The sequence below is a fragment of the Alligator mississippiensis genome, chromosome 5, assembly GCF_030867095.1.
Source record: "Alligator mississippiensis isolate rAllMis1 chromosome 5, rAllMis1, whole genome shotgun sequence".
Lineage (NCBI taxonomy): Eukaryota > Metazoa > Chordata > Crocodylia > Alligatoridae > Alligator > Alligator mississippiensis.
In genome coordinates this window covers 77698044-77721340 of record NC_081828.1, presented here as the reverse complement: position 1 = coordinate 77721340, position 23297 = coordinate 77698044, and the positions used below count along the sequence as shown (strand labels likewise).

Here is a 23297-nt window from a genome sequence, read left to right as displayed (position 1 = left end):
CTCCAACCCTGGGTTGGGCTGGAGCCACAGCTGCTGTATGTCCCACTGCTTCCCCCATCACTTCCCCACCCCCAACCTGCCCAACTGTATGCCCCCCAACCACCATACCCACTGTGTTCCCCACCCCCAACATACCACTTGCCCTGCTACCACTGCTTTCCCTGTTGCAGTGGTAATGGGGATAAATTTAAAAAGATCCTCCAATAATTATATTCTGTACATGGAAAATTGTAATAAATTCATACATTTTCCATGTATAGAATCTAATTTTTTGGGAGATCATTTTAAATTCAGGGTGGAAACTGTGAAGACTAAGGTCCAACATGGGACATATGGGCCTAGAGTGGCCTGAGATGAAACTAGGGCTGAGGCCCACTGATGTGACACGGCATAACATTTTTAATAACATCTTTAATAACCATGAGTAAAGTCCACCAGACACCTAGTGCTGTGAGAATCACGGGGTCTGTGGTACTTTGGGTGAAGTGAGCCATCTCCTGACACAGATTCCCAAGAGACCTTCAAAGGTGTAGCAGCCGAGCAAGAAAGAAGGCTCGCAGCAACTGAGTCCACAGACACTAGAAGACCAGTAAGAGTGCTGAGATGCCTCTCAACCATACTCTGTAATAGTACATTATGGCATCAAGATCCCTATCATGATTAGGGTCCTCTTACTTTACCAACATGAGGGTTACAGCTATTGCTACATGAATAATAGAAGTGTGGCTCTGTTCATACCCATTTTTGCCTGTTCCTCTATTTAAGACTCCTGTTACGTATTGTTTGGTGTTTTAAAGTCTGTGTAAAAGGATCCACTAGTTCCATGTGGAATGTCATTAAAATCATCTCCATCCTATCTAGGGCTGACCTAATGTCAGTGACCAAAATTTTAAGATATTTAGGTGTCTGAATCCCACTGGGAACAACTGCCTAAATTTCCATGTAAAAAGCTGGACCAAAGTTACTTGGGCTTTTAAATCACTTCAGTGATTTTGAGAATTTTACCTTTTCTCTGTATAGCTAACATTATGAAATGTTATAATAAGGATACTTGTGTAAGTCAGTATAAACTGTAGAACATACCCCAGATCAAATATGTAACCCCAAAATAGTAAATACAATGTAAACAGAGATATCACAAGGCAATCTTGGCATTTCAAGTGCCTCAAATTCATGTGCAAGCTGCTATACACTAAGATACAAGGGGTGGGTAGTTTTCTGGTTTTAGCATTTATATCCTACATAAATAGCAATGTTGAGCATGTAAACAGACCAATTAAAAGACAGTTAATTACATTTTAAAATATCTTTACTGTTATAACAGGCTGTTTGTGGAATCAATTTGTCTAGTCTTACATCTTGTTAAGTATAGGTATATCGAGTCAGTATAAAAGGGATCCCTGTTTCATTCTGAAAGTGTCTTCCAACCTTTCTGTGCCCATTTGACACAGATGCAATCACTCTTCTACACTGGAAACATGAAACATTCTGAGAATCAAATAGTTCACCTAGCATGCTTGCAAAAAAACATCTTGTCCAACATGTGAAAGGGCTCTAACATCTTTACGTGTGCCAAATTTCATTTGGATTGTGTCCACTGTGGACAAATATCAACATAGTTTAATTTAACGTTGCACTAAACTCTAATTCAGGGATTGATCCTTTAAGCAGTTGTGACAATGGAATGTGACGGCTGTCAAAAGACCTTAGTTTTATTATGGACAAATTTGGCAAACTTAAGAGGAGTAGGTCAGGAAATCCTAACTTCCAGTCCCCTGATCTAACCACTGTATTATTCACTCCTGGTATACAAATCCGACATTGATAAGGCTATTAGCCTATATTATGATATTCGATTTTTTTTTAAATTTATTTCTAGATGTAATCCATTTGTAGACAACATGGGGGTTTACTTTGCCCTCAATTAAAACAGTGTTTTTTTTAAAAAAAGTTTCAATTCAGGGCAAAGTAAACCCCCATGTTGTGTACACCCGTTTGGAGCCCAATCCTTACCTGCCTCTCCACTGGTGAGGAGGGGAAAGAAAGCTGCTGGCAAGCAGAGTTGTCCCTGAGCTGCGGAGAGGGGCTGGTGCTTCCCTCCGCAGCAACACCAGCCCCACTCCAGGCAGCACCCGCCAGCAGGCACCCAGCTCAGGCAGTCCTGAGGGGCACCGCAGCCATGGAGGGAAGACTCCTACACAACTCAAGCAGGCAGGCAGGCTCTGGGGAAAAAAAAAATTAGGCTCGCCACTTCTTTTTTTCTTTCTGTGAAGCCTGCCTTCCTGGGCTGCTGTCGCACTGCCTCCATGGTCAGCTTGCAGACCCCCTGAGCCACACGGAGCCCGGTGCTTCCCTCTGTGGCTGTAGGGTAGGAAACTAAAACTCCTCGGAGGTGTTTTACTTTTCAGGGAGGCATTTTACTTTGCAACACCCCAAAGTCATTTGATGCGTCCCAAAGACATTTAAGGCGCATTACACCACTGAATTTGCTACAATGGCTGGAATTAATGCTCGATACACTGCCAAATTTGCAAACTCATGCAAACAGCAGTGCCATTAAAGTGGTGCAAAAGGCATTTAAGTTGCTTTAAACCCTCTTTAAAGTGTTGTCTACAAACAGCCTAAGACAGCTCAAAAATTAAACTTATATGTTTACATTGGTGTATTTTTGGAGGAAATCATAGATTCACCATGTCAGTACTTAGAAAATTGAGCTTGAAAATCATAAACATTTCTATTCTGGAGTTTTATTTTGAAATATAAAGCAAAAATGTTTAGAATTTATCACATTCAACTGTTGGTGTATGCCTTGCCTACTGTTAGATACTTATGAGGAGGGACCTACCAAAATCACAGTGGAAGTGTACCTTGCAGCGGCTCGTTTAATCTTCCTGGTTTCGCCATGGCCCCCTGCACCTGTGATTGGTGAAAGGGCCCTGGCAGCCCCACCACTTGCTGCTGATGGGCCAGGAGGCAAAAACCTCAGCATATTTAAAACCATGGATTTTGCCTCCCCTGAGATCAGTGGCATCTAAGGAGAACCTTATAATCTATACCATATTTATCCTCACAGCAGCTCTGCAAGGCAGGGAAAATGCTATTTTCCCTGTTTAGCTGATGGAAAATGGTAGCACAGAGAGATTATGGAAATTGCCTAAGGCAGGGGTTCTCAAACAGTGGGTTCATAGATTCATAGATGCTAGGGTCGGAAGGGACCTCAATATATCATCGAGTCTGACCCCCTGCATAAGCAGGAAAGAGTGCTGGGTCTAGATGACCCCAGCTAGATACTCATCTAACCTCCTCTTGAAGACCCCCAGGGTAGGGGAGAGCACCACCTCCCTTGGGAGCCCGTTCCAGACCTTGGCCACTCGAACTGTGAAGAAGTTCTTCCTAATGTCCAATCTAAATCTGCTCTCTGCTAGCTTATGGCCATTATTTCTTGTAACCCCCTGGGGCGCCTTGGTGAATAAATACTCACCTATTCCCTTCTGTGCCCCCGTGATGAACTTATAGGCAGCCACAAAGTCGCCTCTCAACCTTCTCTTGTGGAGGCTGAAAAGGTCCAGTTTCTCTAGTCTCTCCTCATAGGGCTTGGTCTGTAGGCCCTTAACCATACGAGTGGCCCTTCTCTGGACCCTCTCCAGATTATCCGCATCCCTCTTGAATTGCGGTGCCCAGAATTGCACGCAGTACTCCAACTGCGGTCTGACCAGTGCCCGATAGAGGGGAAGTATCACCTCCTTGGACCTATTTGTCATGCATCTGCTGATGCACAATAAAGTGCCATTGGCTTTTCTGATGGCTTCGTCACACTGCCAACTCATGTTCATCTTGGAGTCCACTAGGACTCCAAGATCCCTTTCCACCTCTGTGCCACCCAGCAGGTCATTCCCTAGGCTGTAGGTGTGCTGGACATTTTTCCTCCCTAGGTGCAGCACTTTGCATTTCTCCTTGTTGAACTGCATTCTGTTGTTTTCTGCCCACTTGTCCAACCTGTCCAGGTCTGCTTGCAGCTGTTCCCTGCCCTCCGGCGTGTCCACTTCTCCCCATAGCTTTGTGTCATCTGCAAACTTGGACAGAGTACATTTCACTCCCTCGTCCAAGTCACTGATGAAGACATTAAAGAGTATCGGTCCAAGGACCGAGCCCTGCGGGACCCCACTGCCCACACCCTTCCAGGTTGAAACCGACCCATCTACCACGACTCTCTGGGTGCGACCCTCCAGCCAATTTGCCACCCACCGGACTGTGTAGTCATCCAAGTCACAGCCTCTTAACTTATTCACCAGTATGGGGTGGGATACCGTATCGAAGGCCTTCCTGAAGTCCAAGTATACGACATCCACCCCTCCTCCTGTGTCCAGGCATTTCGTAACCTGGTCATAAAAAGAGACTAGATTGGTCAGGCACGATCTGCCTGCCATGAACCCGTGCTGATTTCCCCTCAGCATAATATGTCCTGCTGGGCTCTCACAAATGTGAGCCTTGATAATTTTTTCAAAGACTTTGCCAAGGATGGAGGTGAGACTGACTGGCCTATAGTTGCCCCCCGGAGCATCGCGAGCAACTTAAAAGGGGGTCCAAACTTCTCTTCCCTTTCCAAAGTGCAAACACTCTGCCTGCTTCCCTCCCCCAGCAGTGACGCACGTGTTTTTGGACTCGCCCACATTGGAAGTGTCTCTTTTGTTTTCTAATCTCGGCATGTACAGGTTAGTGGAGCTCACTATTTATCTGTCAACAGTTCAATTGACTGTGTGTGATTGAGAATGAGTGCAAAATCAATAGCTTTAATCATGGGGGTTACATACATTTATATATTACTTTACAGAGTCGTGGTATCACAAAGTTTGAGAACACCTAGCTTAAGGTTATACAGGAAGTTTGTGGTGAAGCAGAGACTTGAATGCAGGTCAACCAAGCTCCAGTCTTATATATGAATGTCTGCATGTCCTTTCTTCCAACTGAGTCCCAGTCCTGACTGAGGCCTTTAGTCACTCCTATAATGGAAATAAACACAAACAGTCCATGTCATCTACTGTTCTTACAGCTGCTGTTATTGCTCTTCAAAATCAGCTTCAGTTAATACCCAGGCAGATATGTTTGCTGTTTCCCCTGGCCACCTACACATTCATTCTCTGTCATTCTTCACATAATTTATTCATCTCAATTATTCATTGATAATTATTATATCTGTACCCATTAACTATTTAGTATTTTTCCTGGTACTTTTAGAAATATTTCAATGCATGAAAAAATAGTTAGGGCTTGGCAAGGGGGGCACCAGACTCAGATGCTGATTTAGAGATCGTACCAGAAAAGAAGCCCCCAAGGAATCCATGCCATGGTAACAGCAGAGAAGGTCTTTGAGGGACTCTCAAGCACTCAGCACTTTCCCCAGTCCACCTCCCACTCTCTAGCACCTCTGCCCCTGGTGCCAAAATTGCTAGTTATGCCTCTGTTCTATGGGATGTAGATGTGTTAGGGAAATTAGATGCTAATTTCAGTGCAGTAGCAATTAGGAGAGCACTGGTCATAGAGCATGACCTCATGATGCCAGAGGATGTACAAAAACAACCAAAAGGACGATCCTTGAGCAAAGAAGTCATTCTCTGTGCTGCACAAAGCACCTTTAATTGAAGAGAAGTTCCCTCCATCCCCACTGTCATGGAGAGGCACCTGCTATTTTGTGTTTTGTGTTTCCATTCAGCTGCAGATTAGTAAGGTGCCAATCATGCAAAGACACATTCAACCTTGAGTCTGCGATTAGCCTTACCGATTTTAATGAACCTATTCATGTTAGGTTCATTAAGCATGTCCCAACATTTGGAGGAGCAGGACGAATAACTGTGTACGTGCTCTCTTTCTGTCGTCACACCATATTTCTTCTTTCTTTGTTGTTTACCTTCATTTGAAATAAAAAGGCTAAAATTCCATTTCCCTCACTGTTGGCTACAACAACTGAGCAGGTAGTTTACATCAAGCAATGTCAATTTGTGCTGTTAAACCTTACATATCATTTAATATATCTGTTATCTTTTTTTGTTTCCTGTTGAATCTTTAAAGGTGGACAAGATGGCTAGTCTGTACAACATACATGTCCGTACAGGTTGCTTTTGCAACACAGGTGCCTGCCAGCAGCATTTGGGGATCAGCAATGAGGATATCAAAAGGAACCTTCAGGTCAGTACCAAATCCAAGTGAGGCTAAGGGAAATTACTGCAAAACAAGAGGAGTGAAAGGAAGAATATCTAGGCATGAGTGTGGACATCCACTTCCCCAGGGACAAGAAGCAGCAGCACACATTGTGCTGCTGCTACTTGTCACCCAGTGAACACCTGTGCCATGGGCCCTCTGGCATGTGGCAGGTTACCCTGGGTGGGATAGGGGAGCACTGTGTTGGCCCCAGCAGCCTTACCTGAGGTCCTGAGGGTGTCCTTGGGCTGCAGCAGCTGTGATCCTGCTGCTCAGAGCCTGGTGAGCCTGGCAGCCAGCCAGGCTCTGGTTTTGGGCGGCAACGCAGTGCCCACGCATGTACCAGTCCACTTTTTTTTGTGCAGGTTTTTTTACCCCTGGATCTCCTGGGGTAAAAAAAACACTTCACTGCTACATTGCAATGTGGAGAACAGCTGAATGTGTGAGGCACTGCAAACGTGTCCATGGCACCACATACCACACAATCATGCTCGTGTGGACATGGTCAGAGGATGCAAATCTTCTACATCTTGGCATCCGGTTATTAGTTTCTGCAGGGCAATTTGTCTTATGTTCTATTTTCACTAAACTTTATCTTAACACTTCTTTACTCATGGTAGCTTTCCCTTGTAGTGCTTGTATTATCAGTGATGCAGCAATATTAGAGCTGGGTGAAAAAGTTTTAGTAGCTTCATTTGCCATTTAAAGAAAGATGTTCTGATGCTTATTTTTCAACAGAAGAATTTCAAGCATTTCATTTTGACAAAGTCAAAATATTTTGTTTCAATAGTGCCATTTCAATTCAATTCAATTAGACTGTTATATTACACTAATTTATAACAGTTTAAATTTTGATAGGATTTATGTTAATCTTACTCCTCTGTTACTATATATATTGTATTTTATATTTGAATTACTAAAATGATGTTAATGAAAGTGTATGCTTCATAGTATTTAATTAAAACATTTGATGGCCCTAAATTATTTCTTTTTAAAGTTTTGTTTCATGCAAAATTTTGAGATTTTGGTTCTTTGTTTTGACTTGGATTTGGTCCAAGGGCCTTTGTACATGCCACAAAATTGGCCTTTAAAGCAGATTAAATGCCCTTTTCCACTACTTTAATGGCATTGCTGTTTGCATGTTTGCAGCATATTCCACTTTAAATGACTTTGGTACCTAGCAAGATAAAACAGCTCCAAGGTATTTTAGTTTGCTACCTAACAAACTGAAACTGTGCACAGGACACTGGAAGCTGACCTGCTCAGGGCTTGGTGGTCCTCGTGCAGCTCAGGGGCTGTGGGACCCGGCGGCAGCCTGTGCAGGTAGGGTCCTTAGAAAGAAAAAAAAAAGCGGCAAGCCTGATCTTTTTTTTTTCCTCCCCATCTCCCTGGAGCCTGCCTGCCTGCCTGAGCTGTGCAGGGCCCCAGTGCTTTCCTCCAACGCTGCAGGGGGGCCAGTGCTTCCCTCTGTGGCTTCAGCAGCCCCAGGCTGGGTGCCAGCAGGTGGGTGCCGCCTGGGGGGTCCCTGCACAGCTCAAGGACCGCTTGGTCCATCAACAGCTCTCCCCCCACCGCTGCCGAAGAAGCAGGTAAGGATCTGGCCCCCACCCTTGTGTACATGCCACGGGGGGTTGGGTTGGTTTCATTCTCCCTAAATTGAAGCAGTGTTTTTAAAAACCCACTGTTTCAATTTAAGGAGAACTAAACTGAATTAAACCCCCATGGCATGTGCAAGCAGCCCAAATGTCAGTACACAAATGTCACATCAGTGGATTGATATCTAATGTATTTAATTATCTAATAGTCTTTGCTAATGATCATAGTGATGGAGTTGGTCTTTCCATCTTGTAGGACAGTAGGGGCCAACCTTTTTGGAAGACATATCACAAATTAGCTCCACAACTTCTTGAGTATCACTCCAATTCCTTCCATCTGCCCAGACTGCTGCTGTGCTTTCTGCAACCTGTCCTGTGCTCCTTGCCCCACTTGCGGCTCTCCTTTCTGCTTCCTGCCATCTCTGCCATTGCACTGCCTGCCCCCTCCCCACAGTCTGCCACGTGCATCATACACAAAGGCTACCCAGGCCACTGGTGTCACATGTGCCATAGATTAGCCACCTCTGTTATAAGTTATAGTCTGAAACAAAAATAAATCCTACCAAGAGAAAAAAGCACAAAAATGCACTGAGAGACTGAGATAATTATGTTAGCTTAGAGAATTATACGTATATACAGCATGTCTACCCAGATTACTAGTATGCTAGATGCGGGTAACAGATGCCATCTGTATCTGAACAAATTGCTTGCTCTGCCTTGTAACTGATATTTTCTACTAATTGGCATTAAAATTCTTAGTTAAGTATATAGCATATGTTATAATAAAACATGAGACACTTCATGGTTGTAAACATGTCATCATTTGATATTACAATAAATATACTGGGAGAAAATCCAAAAGCTTATAAAAGGCACTTTAAAAAAATTATTGTACTGATCCATATTTTCCTTATAATTTCAAAAAGATCTCTTGATATGCTCCATAAATGTATGAGTGCTGAAATTATATGTCCAGAAGTTCTGATAAGAAGGAGTTCTCTACTCCCTCTAAAGATGAAAAGGGAAGAGAGCTTTGTTTACCATAGAAAGTTTTATTATTACATAGGCTTCCTGTCCAGACTTCCTTTAGTGACAGTTTGGGGAGTCAAGGGCAGAGGTCCATTATAAACATGGCAGTAGCCCCCATCACACAGAGGAGAGATATGGCTGGTATCATGTCTGACCATCTTTGACTCCCAAAGAACCTATTTTACTCCTGGGTTGACTGGGATTGGCTCTCATTATGACACCATAGTGAAACTCAAATTCACTTCTATTGGGGCATCATGGCACAATTCTCCTGCTCTATCACCATGTCTCAATAGGGAGAGGTCTTTTGGCTAAGATCAGGCATGACGGGGGCATCCGAAGTCCCAAGCCTCCATACCTGGGACTTTCACTGTAGGGGGCCAGCCTGGATATGGGGACCATCTGAACTTCCAGGCCTACAGGTCTGGGATTTATGTGTAGGATGTTGGCCCTGTTGAAAACATTTGGCCCATGGATACTTATAGCTATGGAACTTTGCTCTTGTGGATTTGGAATTGAAATGACTATTGGAATTTTGAGAATTGCCACTCTGCACTTAAAGATTTGATGGTTGCTTTGTCTGTTTTGTTCCTTTATTAAAAAAAAAAAAAAACTACTTGCATACATGAAAGTAGTGTTTGGTGAACTGTGACCTCTTCTGCTTCTTAAAATAAACCTCTTGTAAATAATCTAGTCAAACTCCAATTTTTATGTAGCAGAATGCATAAATAAATGAAAACCATGGAACAAAAACACCCACTACATTTGCCTACCCACATGCACAGTGCAGTGAGCTACCTGCCTACAGTATGCTAGAAGAGCTTGCAGCTGGAGAGATGAGGGGGCCAAGGCCCCTGCTGGTGTGCATCCTCCAAGGTACACAGCCCCTGGCTGCTAAGAAGCTGGAGAGCACTGGCACAGGTTATCATGACTAGAGTTGGTTGGATATGTTTCAACAGAATGGTTTTTCATTGGACAATGCCATTAGTTGAAACATTTTTTTTTTCAAAAGAAGTTATTTTTCTTAGAAAGGTTTTGTGATGGAATGCTTCAATGATTGGACCAGAGAGAGACCAACTGTATAGCTTAGTGATGCTCACCCTAATTACAGGTCTAGAGGCCTAATTACAGGCTTATAGAGTCTCTCTTGAATGCATGCCCTTGCTTTCTTACTCTCTTTCTTTCCCCTTGACTAGGCATGCACAGACAGATAAGACTTGAGGAAGTGAATGAGTGTAGCGGGTTACAGGCTGCATCTCAAATTATATGCACTAACTGCCTGTATGCACACTCCTATTCTTCAGTAAACAAAAGCTAACCCATGGTAACTCACCTCTCTGAAACAACTACAATAGGTTAACTTCAAGCTAGTCAAAGTTAAGAGCATGTTCATGGGCCCTTACCATGGAGGAGTTGGTGTTCTGTAAGTCCCCACCCTCATTTGTAACGCGATAAACTTGTTCATGTGTAACCATGCCCGATGTATCATTATTTATAAAAGCTGGAACATCTCTAAAAGGGAAAAATTAAGAGACCCATCCCAGAATAATTAATAAGCTATTGGTTAGGGATCTCTCTTGAAGATGTTCTTCATGAATCAGGTACAACGGGTATTTAAAGCTGCATTACCCATGTCCTGGTTAGGGGGAAAGCAACCAAGCCGTTGTGGTGAGGGTGATTCTTGTTGGTTCTATATGAAAAAAAGTCTGAAAGGTCACCATTTGGTCTCAGTGTGGATCAAGAAACTTTTTTGAAATCCCAATATTTTCCATGGGACAGGCAAATTATTTCCTGTTCATCTCTAATAGCGTCTTCTCCATTTTTCCATTTTATTAACATATTTGCTATCTGTATTTGGGAACTGAATCTTAATGCTGGACTTTACAGTGTGATATAAAACTATGTAAAACAATAGAAGAAAGAAAATGAAAAGGCCATTCTAATAGTTCCGTGTCTTTTTCTTTTTCTTTCAAACTAGGCCGGCCACATGTGTGGAGATGACATAGATATAATTGATGGACGTCCCACTGGGTCTGTGAGAATATCATTTGGCTACATGTCCACATTTGAAGATGCACAAAACTTTCTAAAGTTCATTATAGCCACCCAACTCTCCAAAGCAGACATGAAGTTTCCCTTTCAACCTACTCCAACCAAGACTGTTACAGAGTCTGAAGAATCCCCCATGCAGAATGACCAAACTTCCTGTCACAATGCAGATGTGTTGTCAATGAAAACTATTATCGCAGACTCTGGACCCTGGAATAACTCATCTGCAATGCTGAAGACTACCAGGTGGCAGCCACCAGAGACTGAATTGGAAAGGACTAGGGCTGCTGTTTCTGAGCAGGCAGTTCCTGTACACAGCAGTAGTAACAAGCCAATAATTGTCACCAACATTTGCCTCTACCCAATCAAATCTTGTTCTGCATTTGAGGTACGTATTTGAAGTAATATTTAGAGATTTTTCTTTACTTTCCTTTTTAATGCTTTTCTTTGTTTGTCGGTAATATTGTGCATTAGTCTATAAGGGAAGTAGGTGGGATCGAGTTTATTATGAGAAGAGAGGACTCATTTTTTTTCAAAATTGTAAGATCAGTGTCCTGCACAGTTAGGTGTTTTAAGGGACTTTCAATTTTAAGGGATTTTCTGAAGTTATGGAATGCACATTTCTTACATTTTTGTCTCTCCAAAAATACAAATCTGTATCTAATGTGTAGTATTAAACAGGAATAGTCAGATTCTACAAAAATTCAAATGAATTATAATAAAGTAATTAGTATGCTTTTAGAAAATGACATGTGATTGACTTGCAGGCATTGATGGGTATGCAGCAATTGAGAAGTAACTTGATTAACATGTTATAATTGAGAGGAGGCTGATTTACATTACAAAGAAATGTTATCATTAAAAATACATTTGCAACAGAAATATGACATTTAAGTGTTGCAGCACTATTTGAAAGTTCACTCTTTGAAGATTTTAATTGCTTTTTTGCCAAGTTAATAATATCCTCACCTTAGCTGTGACTTTTTTTTTTTAAATAATGCATGATGAAATAGGTGTATGGTCTGAACAGTGACCTAGAATCTGACTTTGCTTCATGCCATGCTGGGGAGCAATTTAATGAATGTCAATAATGGAATAACTTTCCTTATGAAAACTTACCAGAGTAGGTCACTATCTCATATCGGAGTGAAAAATTGGCGTCAAAACCAGGGACAATTCACCTGCATTTAAAATGTGGTTTCTCAAATCATACAATAATCATATTTTTTAAAAATGCCTCAAGGGGGTTAAGGGATTCAAGCAAACTGTAGCAAGGTATGACCAGGGAAGTCAACACACACACTAAAGTCTTGGATTTGCTTACAGTGAGCCCTGTCTTTAATTGAGAGGCACAGCCTTAGAAAATAGGGGATAAACACCTTTAATTAGGTGTTGAGAAAAGTCAAAAGAAAAGGATGGCTTCCCATTTATTCAGGTGTTGTGGTTATTTGAGTTGCTGCCAGAATGATTTACTATTAAAATGCATCCATACACCACCAGGTGCAGTTAGGGTTAAATGGTAGTTTTAACAGAAGCCAGAATTGTGCCACAGCACAGACCAGAGGTCTTGGGTTTAGGCATAGCTGTGCTGCATAGAGGAAAAGGAGGCATCATCCAGTTGTATCCCCAGATACAAGAAGAGGCTTGTGACCTCCCCTCCAAGCGCATGCTGGGGAGGTTGTCATCACTGTGGATGCCAAACTCATGCAGTCCCTGAGGGATAGAGCTATGATTGTGATAGTATAAGAGCTACAGAAGTAGATTCTTTGCAGTGTCTCTATACCTGTCACCAACAATCCCATAATGCCTGGTACACCTTATGCACAATTATAGCCAGACCCAAAAAGGGTTTGAGGTGCCTACATCACATTAAGAAACAGCTATTTAGGTACTGGGCATGTGCTGAGGGCCACTCCAAGATAGCCACATTACCTAATTTGGGGAAATTATCATCAGGGATCTGGGTTTCCCCTGATTAAAAAATTGCAAATTCTCTGATAAAAAAAAATCTCAAATTCTCCAATAAACCCCTGCAAATCTGTGATTAAAATTAAAGACCCCACCACAGCCCTCCTTGCCCTGCTGGTGGCCCTCACTCCCCACCCACAGCCTCACTCCCCCCGCAAAGCCTCCACACCCTTGCTGGTGCACTTCACCCTCCACCCACAGCCCTTGCTCCCCCAGCCCTGCCAGAGGGGCCCACCTGCCAGGGCTAGGGACCCAGCTGTTCAGCCTCCTGCCCCCACTCCCCCCTGCTGCAGGCTTAGGCAGGGTGGGGGGCTCCCTGACACTGCACACACTCCCAGGGGGCAGGAGGGGCCCACGCCCTCCAGATCTGTGCCCTCCAGATCCGCACCCTCCAGATCTGTCCAGATCTGTGCACAGGGCAGGATTGGGAGTCTGTGGGGGCTGCACGCTCTGGCTCCCACCCTGCTGCCCTCCCCCATGGCCTCCACAGCCCAGCAGGTGCGTCCCGGCGCAACAGGGAGCAGTGGAGCCATGCAGAGAAGCTGCTCGCTGCTGCGAGCTCTGCGCTGCCCTGATGACACCCCCACATGTGCCCAGCTGCACTGAGTGCAGCAATATGGGATTTTGCCCCAAAGCTGCCATGCACACAGGGCGCACATCACCAGGGCAGCGCGGAGCTCGCAGCAGCAAGCAGCTTCTCCACGCAGCTCTGCTGTTCCTTGCCATGCTGAGTCATGCATGCTGGACTGCAGAGGTCCCGAGGTGGGCAGCAGGGTGGGAGCCCAAGTCTGCATCCGCCCCCACCCCTGCCCCACGCACAGATCTGGGGGGTGTGGGTCCCCCCTGCCCCTCAGGAGCATGTGCATTGGTGGGGAGCCAGTCCCACCCCCCCCCCGACTTCTGGCAAGCTGCTCATGGCCCCATCCCACTCCCCGCTGGGGCCCTGCAGCCGTGCATTGTGGCCCCAAACCCCACATACCACCCAGTTGCCCTTGCCAGCCGTGCCCAACTCCCTCCCTCCCTCCCTCCCTCTGGGGGCCTCAATTCCCTTTGTCCCTTCCCCACCAATTACCTGCAGGAGCTGCTCTGCAGGCTGCCTGGGGCCATGTGCATATATGTGCATATGCCTCCCCCCCCCCCCCCCCCGCCTGATCACCCTCCTCCCACTCCCTCTCAGCCCCTTGCAGGCTGGAACTCTGCTGGCCTGCAGGTACTCCATTGCAAAACTACAAAATCCATGGGTTTCTCCAGTAAAATGAGAAATCCACGTTTGCCTCTGGTAAAGGGTAAAATCCACGTTTTACTTCATTTTCCTGCGAGAAATAGAAAACCCGGATCCCTGGTTATCATGCACATGATGTGGGAGTAACTGGTTGAGATGTTCTTGATAGAGACATTCACAGATGCAGCAGAAGAGTATTAATATGCCTGAGAAGAAAAAGTAGTCTCAGTACTTACCGGCCACTAGCTAAGACCCCCACATGGAAAAATCAGTCAGTCAAGCAGGTAACCTCAGCAACATCAACATTTGTAAAAAGAATTAAAAGCTTTTTGTCCTCATTTTATTGCCAGTCAGGCACAGGAGAACATTTAAAAGTGTACTGTAACTTTATTTCTGCACAATTTTTTTCCAAATCAGAAGCAATTTCTTTGGCTGTCAATATGTCTCGGAAATCACCTAAGCGCATTCTAAATCCAGAAACTGTTTGGCCTCTTTTCTGTGGCTGCAGTGTTGAGTAGCTACCTCCTGAACCCGTATCATCACTAATTGCAGAGTGAGTCACTCTTCATAAGACTGGATGTGTCACTACTCTGCCTGTATCATTTTGAAGGGTAAAAGTGTCAAATGCCAGACTCCTTGGAGTTCGAAGTGAAACACTCAAAAAGATCTTCCCAAAATTAAATGAAGGGGGAATGAAATGCTAGCCTTTCAGCCTACCCTTGGAATGTCATTGTTTTGGCATCTCTGTGCTGTACCATGACAGAATTAGCTAATACAGAAAACGAAGGACTCTGCACATCTTCATATTGTGATAGTAGGGAGCACAAGTTGTCAACCCATTTTTCTGCTTTCACAAATTCATAACTTTTCAAAGTGTGTAGAATTTAGATTGAAATTTCCCATGCTTGGTTAGTTGTTAGAAGGTAATTTTTAAAAAGAATTTCAGTATTTTTTTAATAAAGAGAAATTGTCCTCAGCCACACAGTAGTTACAACAGGGTTAAAATATTTTCTCACTTAATATTTTGAATCCCTTTTTTTCACAGTGGTAGGATAATTACAAATGGACTGATATGAAAGTGGCTTAAATATTCAACACTAGCAACTATATTCTTGGCTTATACCTAGATATTTGAAGTCATAATTATATAGGTTTGTAAATCCAGGCATGAGGCTCAAGCCAGCATTGCAGGATTAGACCTCTGGCAAATATAGAAAATAAGCCTTAAGTATAAAGTACGTGTTCTGCCATATTTACATTGTTTTAACTTTTTAGAAATGACAAATCAAGGATGTACCTGGAAAACTGCATTCAACTGGAATACAGTCCCAGTTGCATTTTGGCAAATGTAAAACATAAGCCTTAAGTGTTAAGTATGTGCTGTGCCAGATTTAAATTTTAAAAAGTTAATAAAAATGATAAACCAAGGAGGTAAAATGGAAAATTGCATTAAAGGGAACACAGACCCTTTTCCATTAAAATCCCTTTTATTGTATTGAGGTTATTAAAGCTAAATTTGGTGAGCATGTGGCCAAACTCACCACAGTTTGATCTCCTGTAGGGGCAAGTACCTAAATATCTTCTCCTAACTCTGAAATCTGCCTAATTTATTTTTAGAGAAAATGAGTATGGCACATGAGGGTACTGTATTTTGGAAGTTGGAGAAGATACAAGTTAGAAAGGGTATCTGTAAACTTGGGGGGGGGCATTAATTAGTTCCTACTACTGTATTTGTACCTCCTAAAATGTGCTTGATAAGGAAAGAACATTTTATCGTTCAGTCCTCCTCTATGAATGTGTAACGGATCATAAAAAATAGAGGGTTCAGATGGAGTATGGGATTTCTAATGGAATTTTCTTGAAAGCTCTATTTTAATTTCCTTAGTTTGTTATTTAATTATTCTTCTCTGGTGCTTTTTCACCTTTAAACTCTTCCCCTCTTCATCCCTCTTTTCATAGGCACAGATTTTTGCATTTTTAAACGCAAGTGTTTTATGTCCATGAATTTTGTATCATTGCTGAATGCCTCATGTTCAGTGAAAGATGTTAAGACTTTAAACATTAATAACTTTGTTATTTTTGTAGTAGATTTCATGCTGTAAAAATTACCTAGGATAACCCAAGACTATAAAAATATGTTTTCATTTAAAATACAATTCAGATTTTCAGTTATGAGTGAAGAAACAAGACATACAAAGGACATGAACATACATTTCTTTTTTATTTGTATATTTAAAATCCGGTCATTCCGTACCTTTGATACTTTCCAAACAGCATTAACCTTTAGGCTGATTTGCCTATAATTAGAAAAATAAATCAGACAATAAGCATTTTTAAAGAACATTAAAAAACAGATTTTTCTCATGGAAAATGTCATGCGGCGGTACCTGTAAATTTACTAGCACTGTATTCCAGTCTTTACTTTCTTACTTTACTATTGTGCTGGAACTAACTCTTTTTAACTAAGGGCACGTATCCTGACTGAAAGCTTCTGCTTTTCATACATGTCTTATTTAGTTAAATCTATAAAGGTGCATATCTACCCTTCCTTCCGACTAACTTCAGACTAACATGACTAACTGTCTCTCAGTAGATCAGTGCCATGATCTGATTTTGAAAAGTCCTGATCTGTGCTGGCCTGAGGTCAGGCAGAAGGTAGTTCAGAGTAGCACCTCAGGGTACCTATACATGAGTGTGGAGGCTGCTCCGATGTGCTGAAATTAGTGTGTTGGAGCAGACTCGATTAATCGCTAGAGTATGATAACTACCACACTCCAGCCTCCTCATCTCGTGTATCAGCATCCCCATGCTTCAAATTGGCGGTGAGGATGCTTTATCTAAAGCTCATCAAATGCTGATACACAAGACGCTCCCAGTGCTTTAATTAGAGTGTCTCTGATTCAGGCCGGGGCAGAAAATGAAGATGCTGTGTTACAAGATTAGCTAGCCTGGTGTGCTAACACTACAGGCTCTTCCTTAGAAGGACTATGGAAGAGCATGCCTCAGAAATGACAGTGCTTCTGGTTCTTTTGAGGACTTAGTACTCTCCCTTTCATCTATCCCAAGCAGCCCTAGGGAGAACAGGAGTGGCTGAGCAGGGTTGCCTCTGCTGCATGCCAGCAGCTGTCATGCCCGTGGCTGACCCTGCCAGGGAAGGGGTGGGGGAGATGTGCTCAGCCATGCCCCGCACCTAATCAAGGATAGCTCAGCCTAGGAAGCCTGCTGGAAGCTGTGCAGAAGCACCCTCAACTTACTGGCCTTGCCTAGTGCAGGCAGTCTGCATGCCCCCCACCACCAAAAGGCAAATCTGTGTTCTGGTCACAAGCAATCTAACCTAGGGCACTTCAAGTAAAGCGTGTAACGTGGATCACTTCCACCTCAGGCTTTTTAAATGTCTGTACCTGGCCTAAGTCTCTCAGATTTTAGAGAGCTCTTGTACGTATGTTTTTTGAGGATACATTGATGCTTTGTTGCATACTGTAATGGAGCTAAAACTCTTTTAATATGAGGTGTAGATAGCCAGGTCTTCTGGCTGCATATTCCAGTCAAATTAACTCAGAGTAACCAAAAATTCCAGCATTTCCAATGAACAAATTAAAAGAAAAGGCCAGTACCTTTGAACTGAGATTGTATAATCTCTGGGGTCTGATTTTTAAAAGAAGCCAGAGATCCTTATATATAGAATTAGTCCAGAATCCTGTATTTTGATGAAACTCCACTACTCCGGCTATTATGTAACTATCTACCTCTTTACTAGCAGAAATGTATTTTGCTCATATGATAGCAATCACTGAACACACTCAAAACTACCATATGTATACATAATCAGTATTGCTGATCAGTATTGCTAAAACAATGCTATTTTTAAGGGGCACTATCAGACTCCAAAATCACATTTCTGACCTACAGTTCTTTCTCATTATTGCTAAAAGGAGCACTTAAGATCATTGTAAAATAAGCAAATTGGCAAAAAAAAATCATTGTAGTGTGTATAATTGAGGTACATGACAACATGTTGGCCTAGATTTCTAAAACGCTGCCTTTATTTCTTTCTTTATTTATTCATTTATTTATGATGCCTAGCTTGAGACACCTTACGAGGATCTGGTTATCAGAAAGTGCTGAAAATTCTTACTTACAGCTCCTCTATGTAGTCAGTTGGATTTCTATCAAAACACTCAGGGTGTTTTATGAGAACTTGATTTATTTTTTAAAGAATATTCTGAACCTGAGGCCAGATTTTTCTTCCGGTACAGGCACATCATGAAGTGCGCACACATATCTTAGAGTCCAACTTGGCCCTCAGTATTTTTTTTTTTTTTTTTTTTGCTACATTATTCTTGCCAGTTAGGCTACTACTAATGACTTGGGCTGTCTCGTCAAATTTATGTGAAAATGCAACAAAGCTGCCTCCTGCTTAACTCTCCTAAATATTTTACTGGTACTCAAGAGTGCTCATGATCTGGGGTGATATATTTAAATGTCTGGCTTTCTGTTAAAAGAATTGTATTAACTTATTTTATCATTCAGAAGGGAAAAGCAATTATTAATACCACCCAAAGGCAGTACCAAAGTTGCTTTCTTTGGATTTAAAGATTGTCATCTGTACAGCATCAGTAACAGATGTTCTTTTCACCGGAAAAATGTACATACAAGGAATTACAATATGGTTGTATAGGCTATTGGTTATAAAGAACATTATGGAAGTAATGAAAGAACAGACAGAATAGAATGGCCTGTGCAGCTGTTTATTGTAAGTAGAGCTGTACAAGGCACCACACTCTCAACAATATCAAAAGCCTCAAAAATTGAAGTTAAATTTATGAAGTTCTTCTGGTTTCACAGAAAAACACAGGCATTTGCTGAAACAACAACAATGACATTTTCAGTGGTTTGAAAATTTCAAAATTTTCCTTTTAAAAATATTGTTGTTTTTTTTTGCATTGGCACACATGCCTTTTTTGAAATCTCTCCTGCATAGATATGAAAAATGAAATGTTGGGGGTCCTAACTGTGGTCCAGGGAAGAAAGCAAGAACATTTCCCTTCAAGTGGCACAAATCTTATTCACCAGCTCATCGCAGCCCTCTTCTTGAATCTTAATATCTCAAAGCATGGTGTTAATGTCAGAAGTATTTGTAACAGTGCTCCTTTTTGTTCTGTCAGCTCCCTGCAATAAGATCTTCATCTTTGATTGGAAAATAAAAGCTTCTGTCAACAAGGCTGACATTGACATGCACAGGATTTTCTGTTTCCATTTGAAAGGATTTCACTAATGGACAGCTGCATTTTCTTTTTCTTTTTCTTTGTTTTTTTTTGTTGGGGGGGGGGGGTTGTGCAGTGAGAATCTATGACTAAAGATCTTTATTGAACAATTGATGTGACGTTTTCTTTCTCTTCATATTTTTTCCTGTTGCTGAGCTAGGTTACACAGTGGCCTGTAGGAAACCAAGGATTGCTGTATGACCGTAATTGGATGCTTGTGAATCAGAATGGAGTTTGCATTACTCAGAAGCAGGAGCCTAGGCTCTGTCTGATACATCCCTCAATTGACCTGAAACAAAAGATTATGGTTATCAAAACAGAAGGTTAGTAAGTAAATCCATTTCTCTTCCTCGTTAACACTGATTTTTAAAAAATATATATGCAAATACTGAATGTCTTGAATCACTAATATTTGAAGGACAAGTTCTGCTTTTCCAGAGTGTACTGGAATGTGTGGAGTGTTTGACCGATAGAGGTCCATAGTGGCTTCCCATAAGCAATCACAAAAGCAGGTATCTTGGACAGAACTGGTGAACTCATAAATGTGTATGGATGCTGCCCATGCTATCTCTGCACAATGCAGAAGGCTGTAAGGACTAATGTAACTGAAGTTGAAAATTGTCATCTCCTAAGTATACAAAGATGAATTACTTTGAGTGTGGGAGGGAGACAAGATTTGCCATTTATTGACTAAATAGGAGGATTCATCAGTGACATCTGATATCACTGAAGTGATGACATGACCTTACATATTTTTTAGCTGATTACTTTACTTTCAAATAAAGGAAAACATTTCTTTATTATTGTACTTTCCTAGATTCATCCGTAAGTACAAAAAAGAGCCACGTTGCAGGGAGGGGTGAGACTGGGATTCTGAATATACTGCTCGTACTTGCTGGCATATATTGTTCCTTTCACTAACCAAACAATTAACATGGAACTAAAGGGCAGGTATATACCCTTCAGTGTTCTTTATTAGAGTCTTGTTTGCATATGGCTGAACAGCATTTATCTTTTCCCTGGAGTCTCACATTTATCCAGCCTGTGCTGATCTATAAATAATATATGTGCCCATATTTGTGCAGCTAGACCAAAGTAAATTAACTCCTTTTTTTCCTGCTAAAAATTCACCATCATAATTTTTTCTCTTCTCTGGTAGATCTGCAACAAGTAGATCTCTCCTCAAAATGTGGTTTAAGAACCACATTAGATGTGAACCACTTTAGAGCCCCTTACCCATACATGACTGAAGTCAATAGGTCAAGTGCAGTACCACTTGAACCCTTCAGAAATGACCTGGCAGACCAAGGAATCTGACAAGAATTCTGCTTTATTCACTCTCCGAGTTTTAACTGATTAGCATCAGTTAGAAATCATGAAACTCCACACAACAACCAGCGCCAGCTGACACTTGAGCTTCTTAATATGTCTCAGTCTCTCCTATCTCTCCTCTTCCGCTTTGGCTTTCCATACGGTTTCTAGCACCACCCTGATTTTTGCATCCATATGTAGTTTAAGAGGTCCATTTACTTTCAGCCCGATAGACCACTCTTCTTCTTCTGCAGTGGTGTCCACTGTTCCTGTGAAGAACAAATCTTAACCAACAGTGCTGTTTTCATTCTCTTTGTCCATTCTTTGTGCACTCTGCTGGATCTGGCAACTTTTGCTTAGTGATGTAATCCACTGCAGAGCCTGCATCTGTTTTCCAAATGCCAAGTATTATCTTGGCTTGCAGCATTTGCCACAGTGTGTCCATGGTCTGTTTGTGTGGATTCTAGCTTTGAACACCATTTATCTTCCTACCTCATGTCTCTTCCTGTAGCAGTTGAGATTTGTTGTTGTACCCACAGGTTTCAAATTGTATTCCCCTTCCATAATCCTCAGTCTGGAGTGGGTAGCATCCTTTGCTTGGCAATTTCTAATTGCTTTGTCTCACCCTGCATTTTATTTTTCCTCTCCCAATCAAGATGTGGTCTTTTATCAAAGATCAAGCCCCCAAAAATCACAGCTGGCTTTTCAGTTTTAGAGTGGTCACAAACTCTTCTGTTTCCATCTTTTATTCTCCATTTAAAAACATGGAGTGCAGTACTCCTCACATTTCCATAATGCAGTGTCAGAGCCTCTTCTGCCTAAGTTAACTGAAAGGTATTAAAAATATCAAGTGCTTCAGAACCAACTGTCATCAGAAATAAACTTTCCTTTTTCTGTCTGTCTTTTTCCTGGCATCTGTTGCTTGCAGATACAGAGTGAAGCATCATGTCATAGAATCATAGAGAAATACAGCTGGAAGTTGTCTAGTCAGACCAATGCCTGAGGGAACATCATTCCCATCCAAAAGTGTCATTCCCATCCATAATATAACCTCTTAGTAAAACTGCAGTCAACCCTGACACATCACAAGACATAACACCCTGACCTACCACTGGTAAAGCAGGAGGACCATGGCAGCCAACATCCTGCTTATGTAACAGGTTGCTAATATATGCCCAAGAAATCCAGGTAGAGGACCATGCCCACCACTGCAGAGGAAGGCAAAAACCCCCACAGTCCATACCAGTCTATGGGGTAAAATTCCTTCCTGCTCTAAATGTTATTAGTCCGACCCTGAGTGGAGGGGCAAGACCCTCTAGCTAAGAACCTCTGGCTCTAAGTCCCAGCAGGAGCACTGGCACAACCCAGTCAAAATCCCCAGCCTTGGCTGCAGCCAACACCCAGTGCCTCTGAGGAAAGCTTAAAAAAAAACCCTGATACATGTAGCTGAAAGGTGAGGGATAGGGGATTCCCTCCCAGCTCCATATGGCAACCAGCAAAGTGCAGAAGCATGGGAAATACCCATGGTAGAACATAGCTGTGCATAGCTGATCCCCCAACAGTGGCTGTCCAGCCTCTTCTTGAACACCTCCAGTGACATAGAGTCCACAACTTCCCTAGTCAGTCTACTCCTCTGCCTCACTATTTTAACAGTGAATATTTTTGCATTTGCCTTTTGTGCAGCTGCATCATACTGCAGATTCAGATTGAGTCTGTAATCTACCAAGACACTCTATCTTTCTCCATAGTGCTAACATTCAGCCAGGTGTCACCCATTTTGTATTTGTATTTTATATTATTCTTTCTGAGCTGTAGCACCTTGCATTTGTCAGCACTGAACTTCATCCTCTTAGCTTCAGCCCAGCTTCCCAAACTGTTGAGATCTTTCTGAATTGCACACCTGTCCTCCATGTTCACAGTCCTTCCCAGTTTCTTGTCATTTGCAAACGTTCTGAAGATTTCCATGCCAGCACCCAAATCATTAATAAACATGTTAAACAGCACTGGGCCCAGGACAGACCCCTGTGGGACTCCACTCAAAACCTCCTGCCATTCTGACATGGATCCATTTATAATTACCCTTTGCTTGCAGCTATCAAGTCAATTGTCTATCTACCATATAGTAGTTTTGTCCAGCTCATATTTCTCCAATTTGTTTATGAGAAGGTCATGTAGGACCTTGTTCAAAGCCTTGCTGAATTTCAGATACTGTACATCCACATCATTACCTTCATCCACCCAAGTAGTTACTCTGTCAAAGATAGAGATTCAAGTTTGTTTGACATGATTTGTTCTTAATAAATCCATGCTGGTTGCTTGTGTTCAGTCTTTCCTCCTGCAGATGCTTGCAAATGGACTTCCTTAGGATATGTTCCAATAACTTTCCAAGTATTGAGGTGAGGCTAAACTGTCTGTAGTTTCGTAGGTCCTCCTTTTTGCCTTTTTTATTTATCTTCCACTAGTTCTTCCCTGTTGGTCAGGACAAGACCCAAGATAGCTGATCCCCTGGTTGTATCCTTAGCCTTCTGAAACAGAAAGTTGTCTTCCATGCAAGTGAGTACCTGGCTCAATGTTTTATGTTTGGCTGCATTGCTCTTCCAGCAGATATCCAGAAAAATTGATGTCTCCCATCAATACCATCCCATAGTTCTTGGTTAGATTGTC

General features: G+C 42.3%; 1 protein-coding gene across 3 annotated transcripts in view; it reads left to right on the top strand.

Moving 5' to 3' along the window:
* Window positions 1–23297, top strand: part of MOCOS (molybdenum cofactor sulfurase) — a 416196-nt gene that overhangs the window by 344981 nt on the left and 47918 nt on the right. For all 3 annotated transcript variants that reach the window (XM_019485741.2, XM_019485749.2, XM_014602528.2), the window contains exons 7-9: window positions 6067–6183; window positions 10798–11256; window positions 19483–19645. In XM_019485741.2, the coding sequence (XP_019341286.1) occupies window positions 6067–6183; window positions 10798–11256; window positions 19483–19645 (739 nt within the window). The remainder of the gene's footprint in view (window positions 1–6066; window positions 6184–10797; window positions 11257–19482; window positions 19646–23297) is intronic.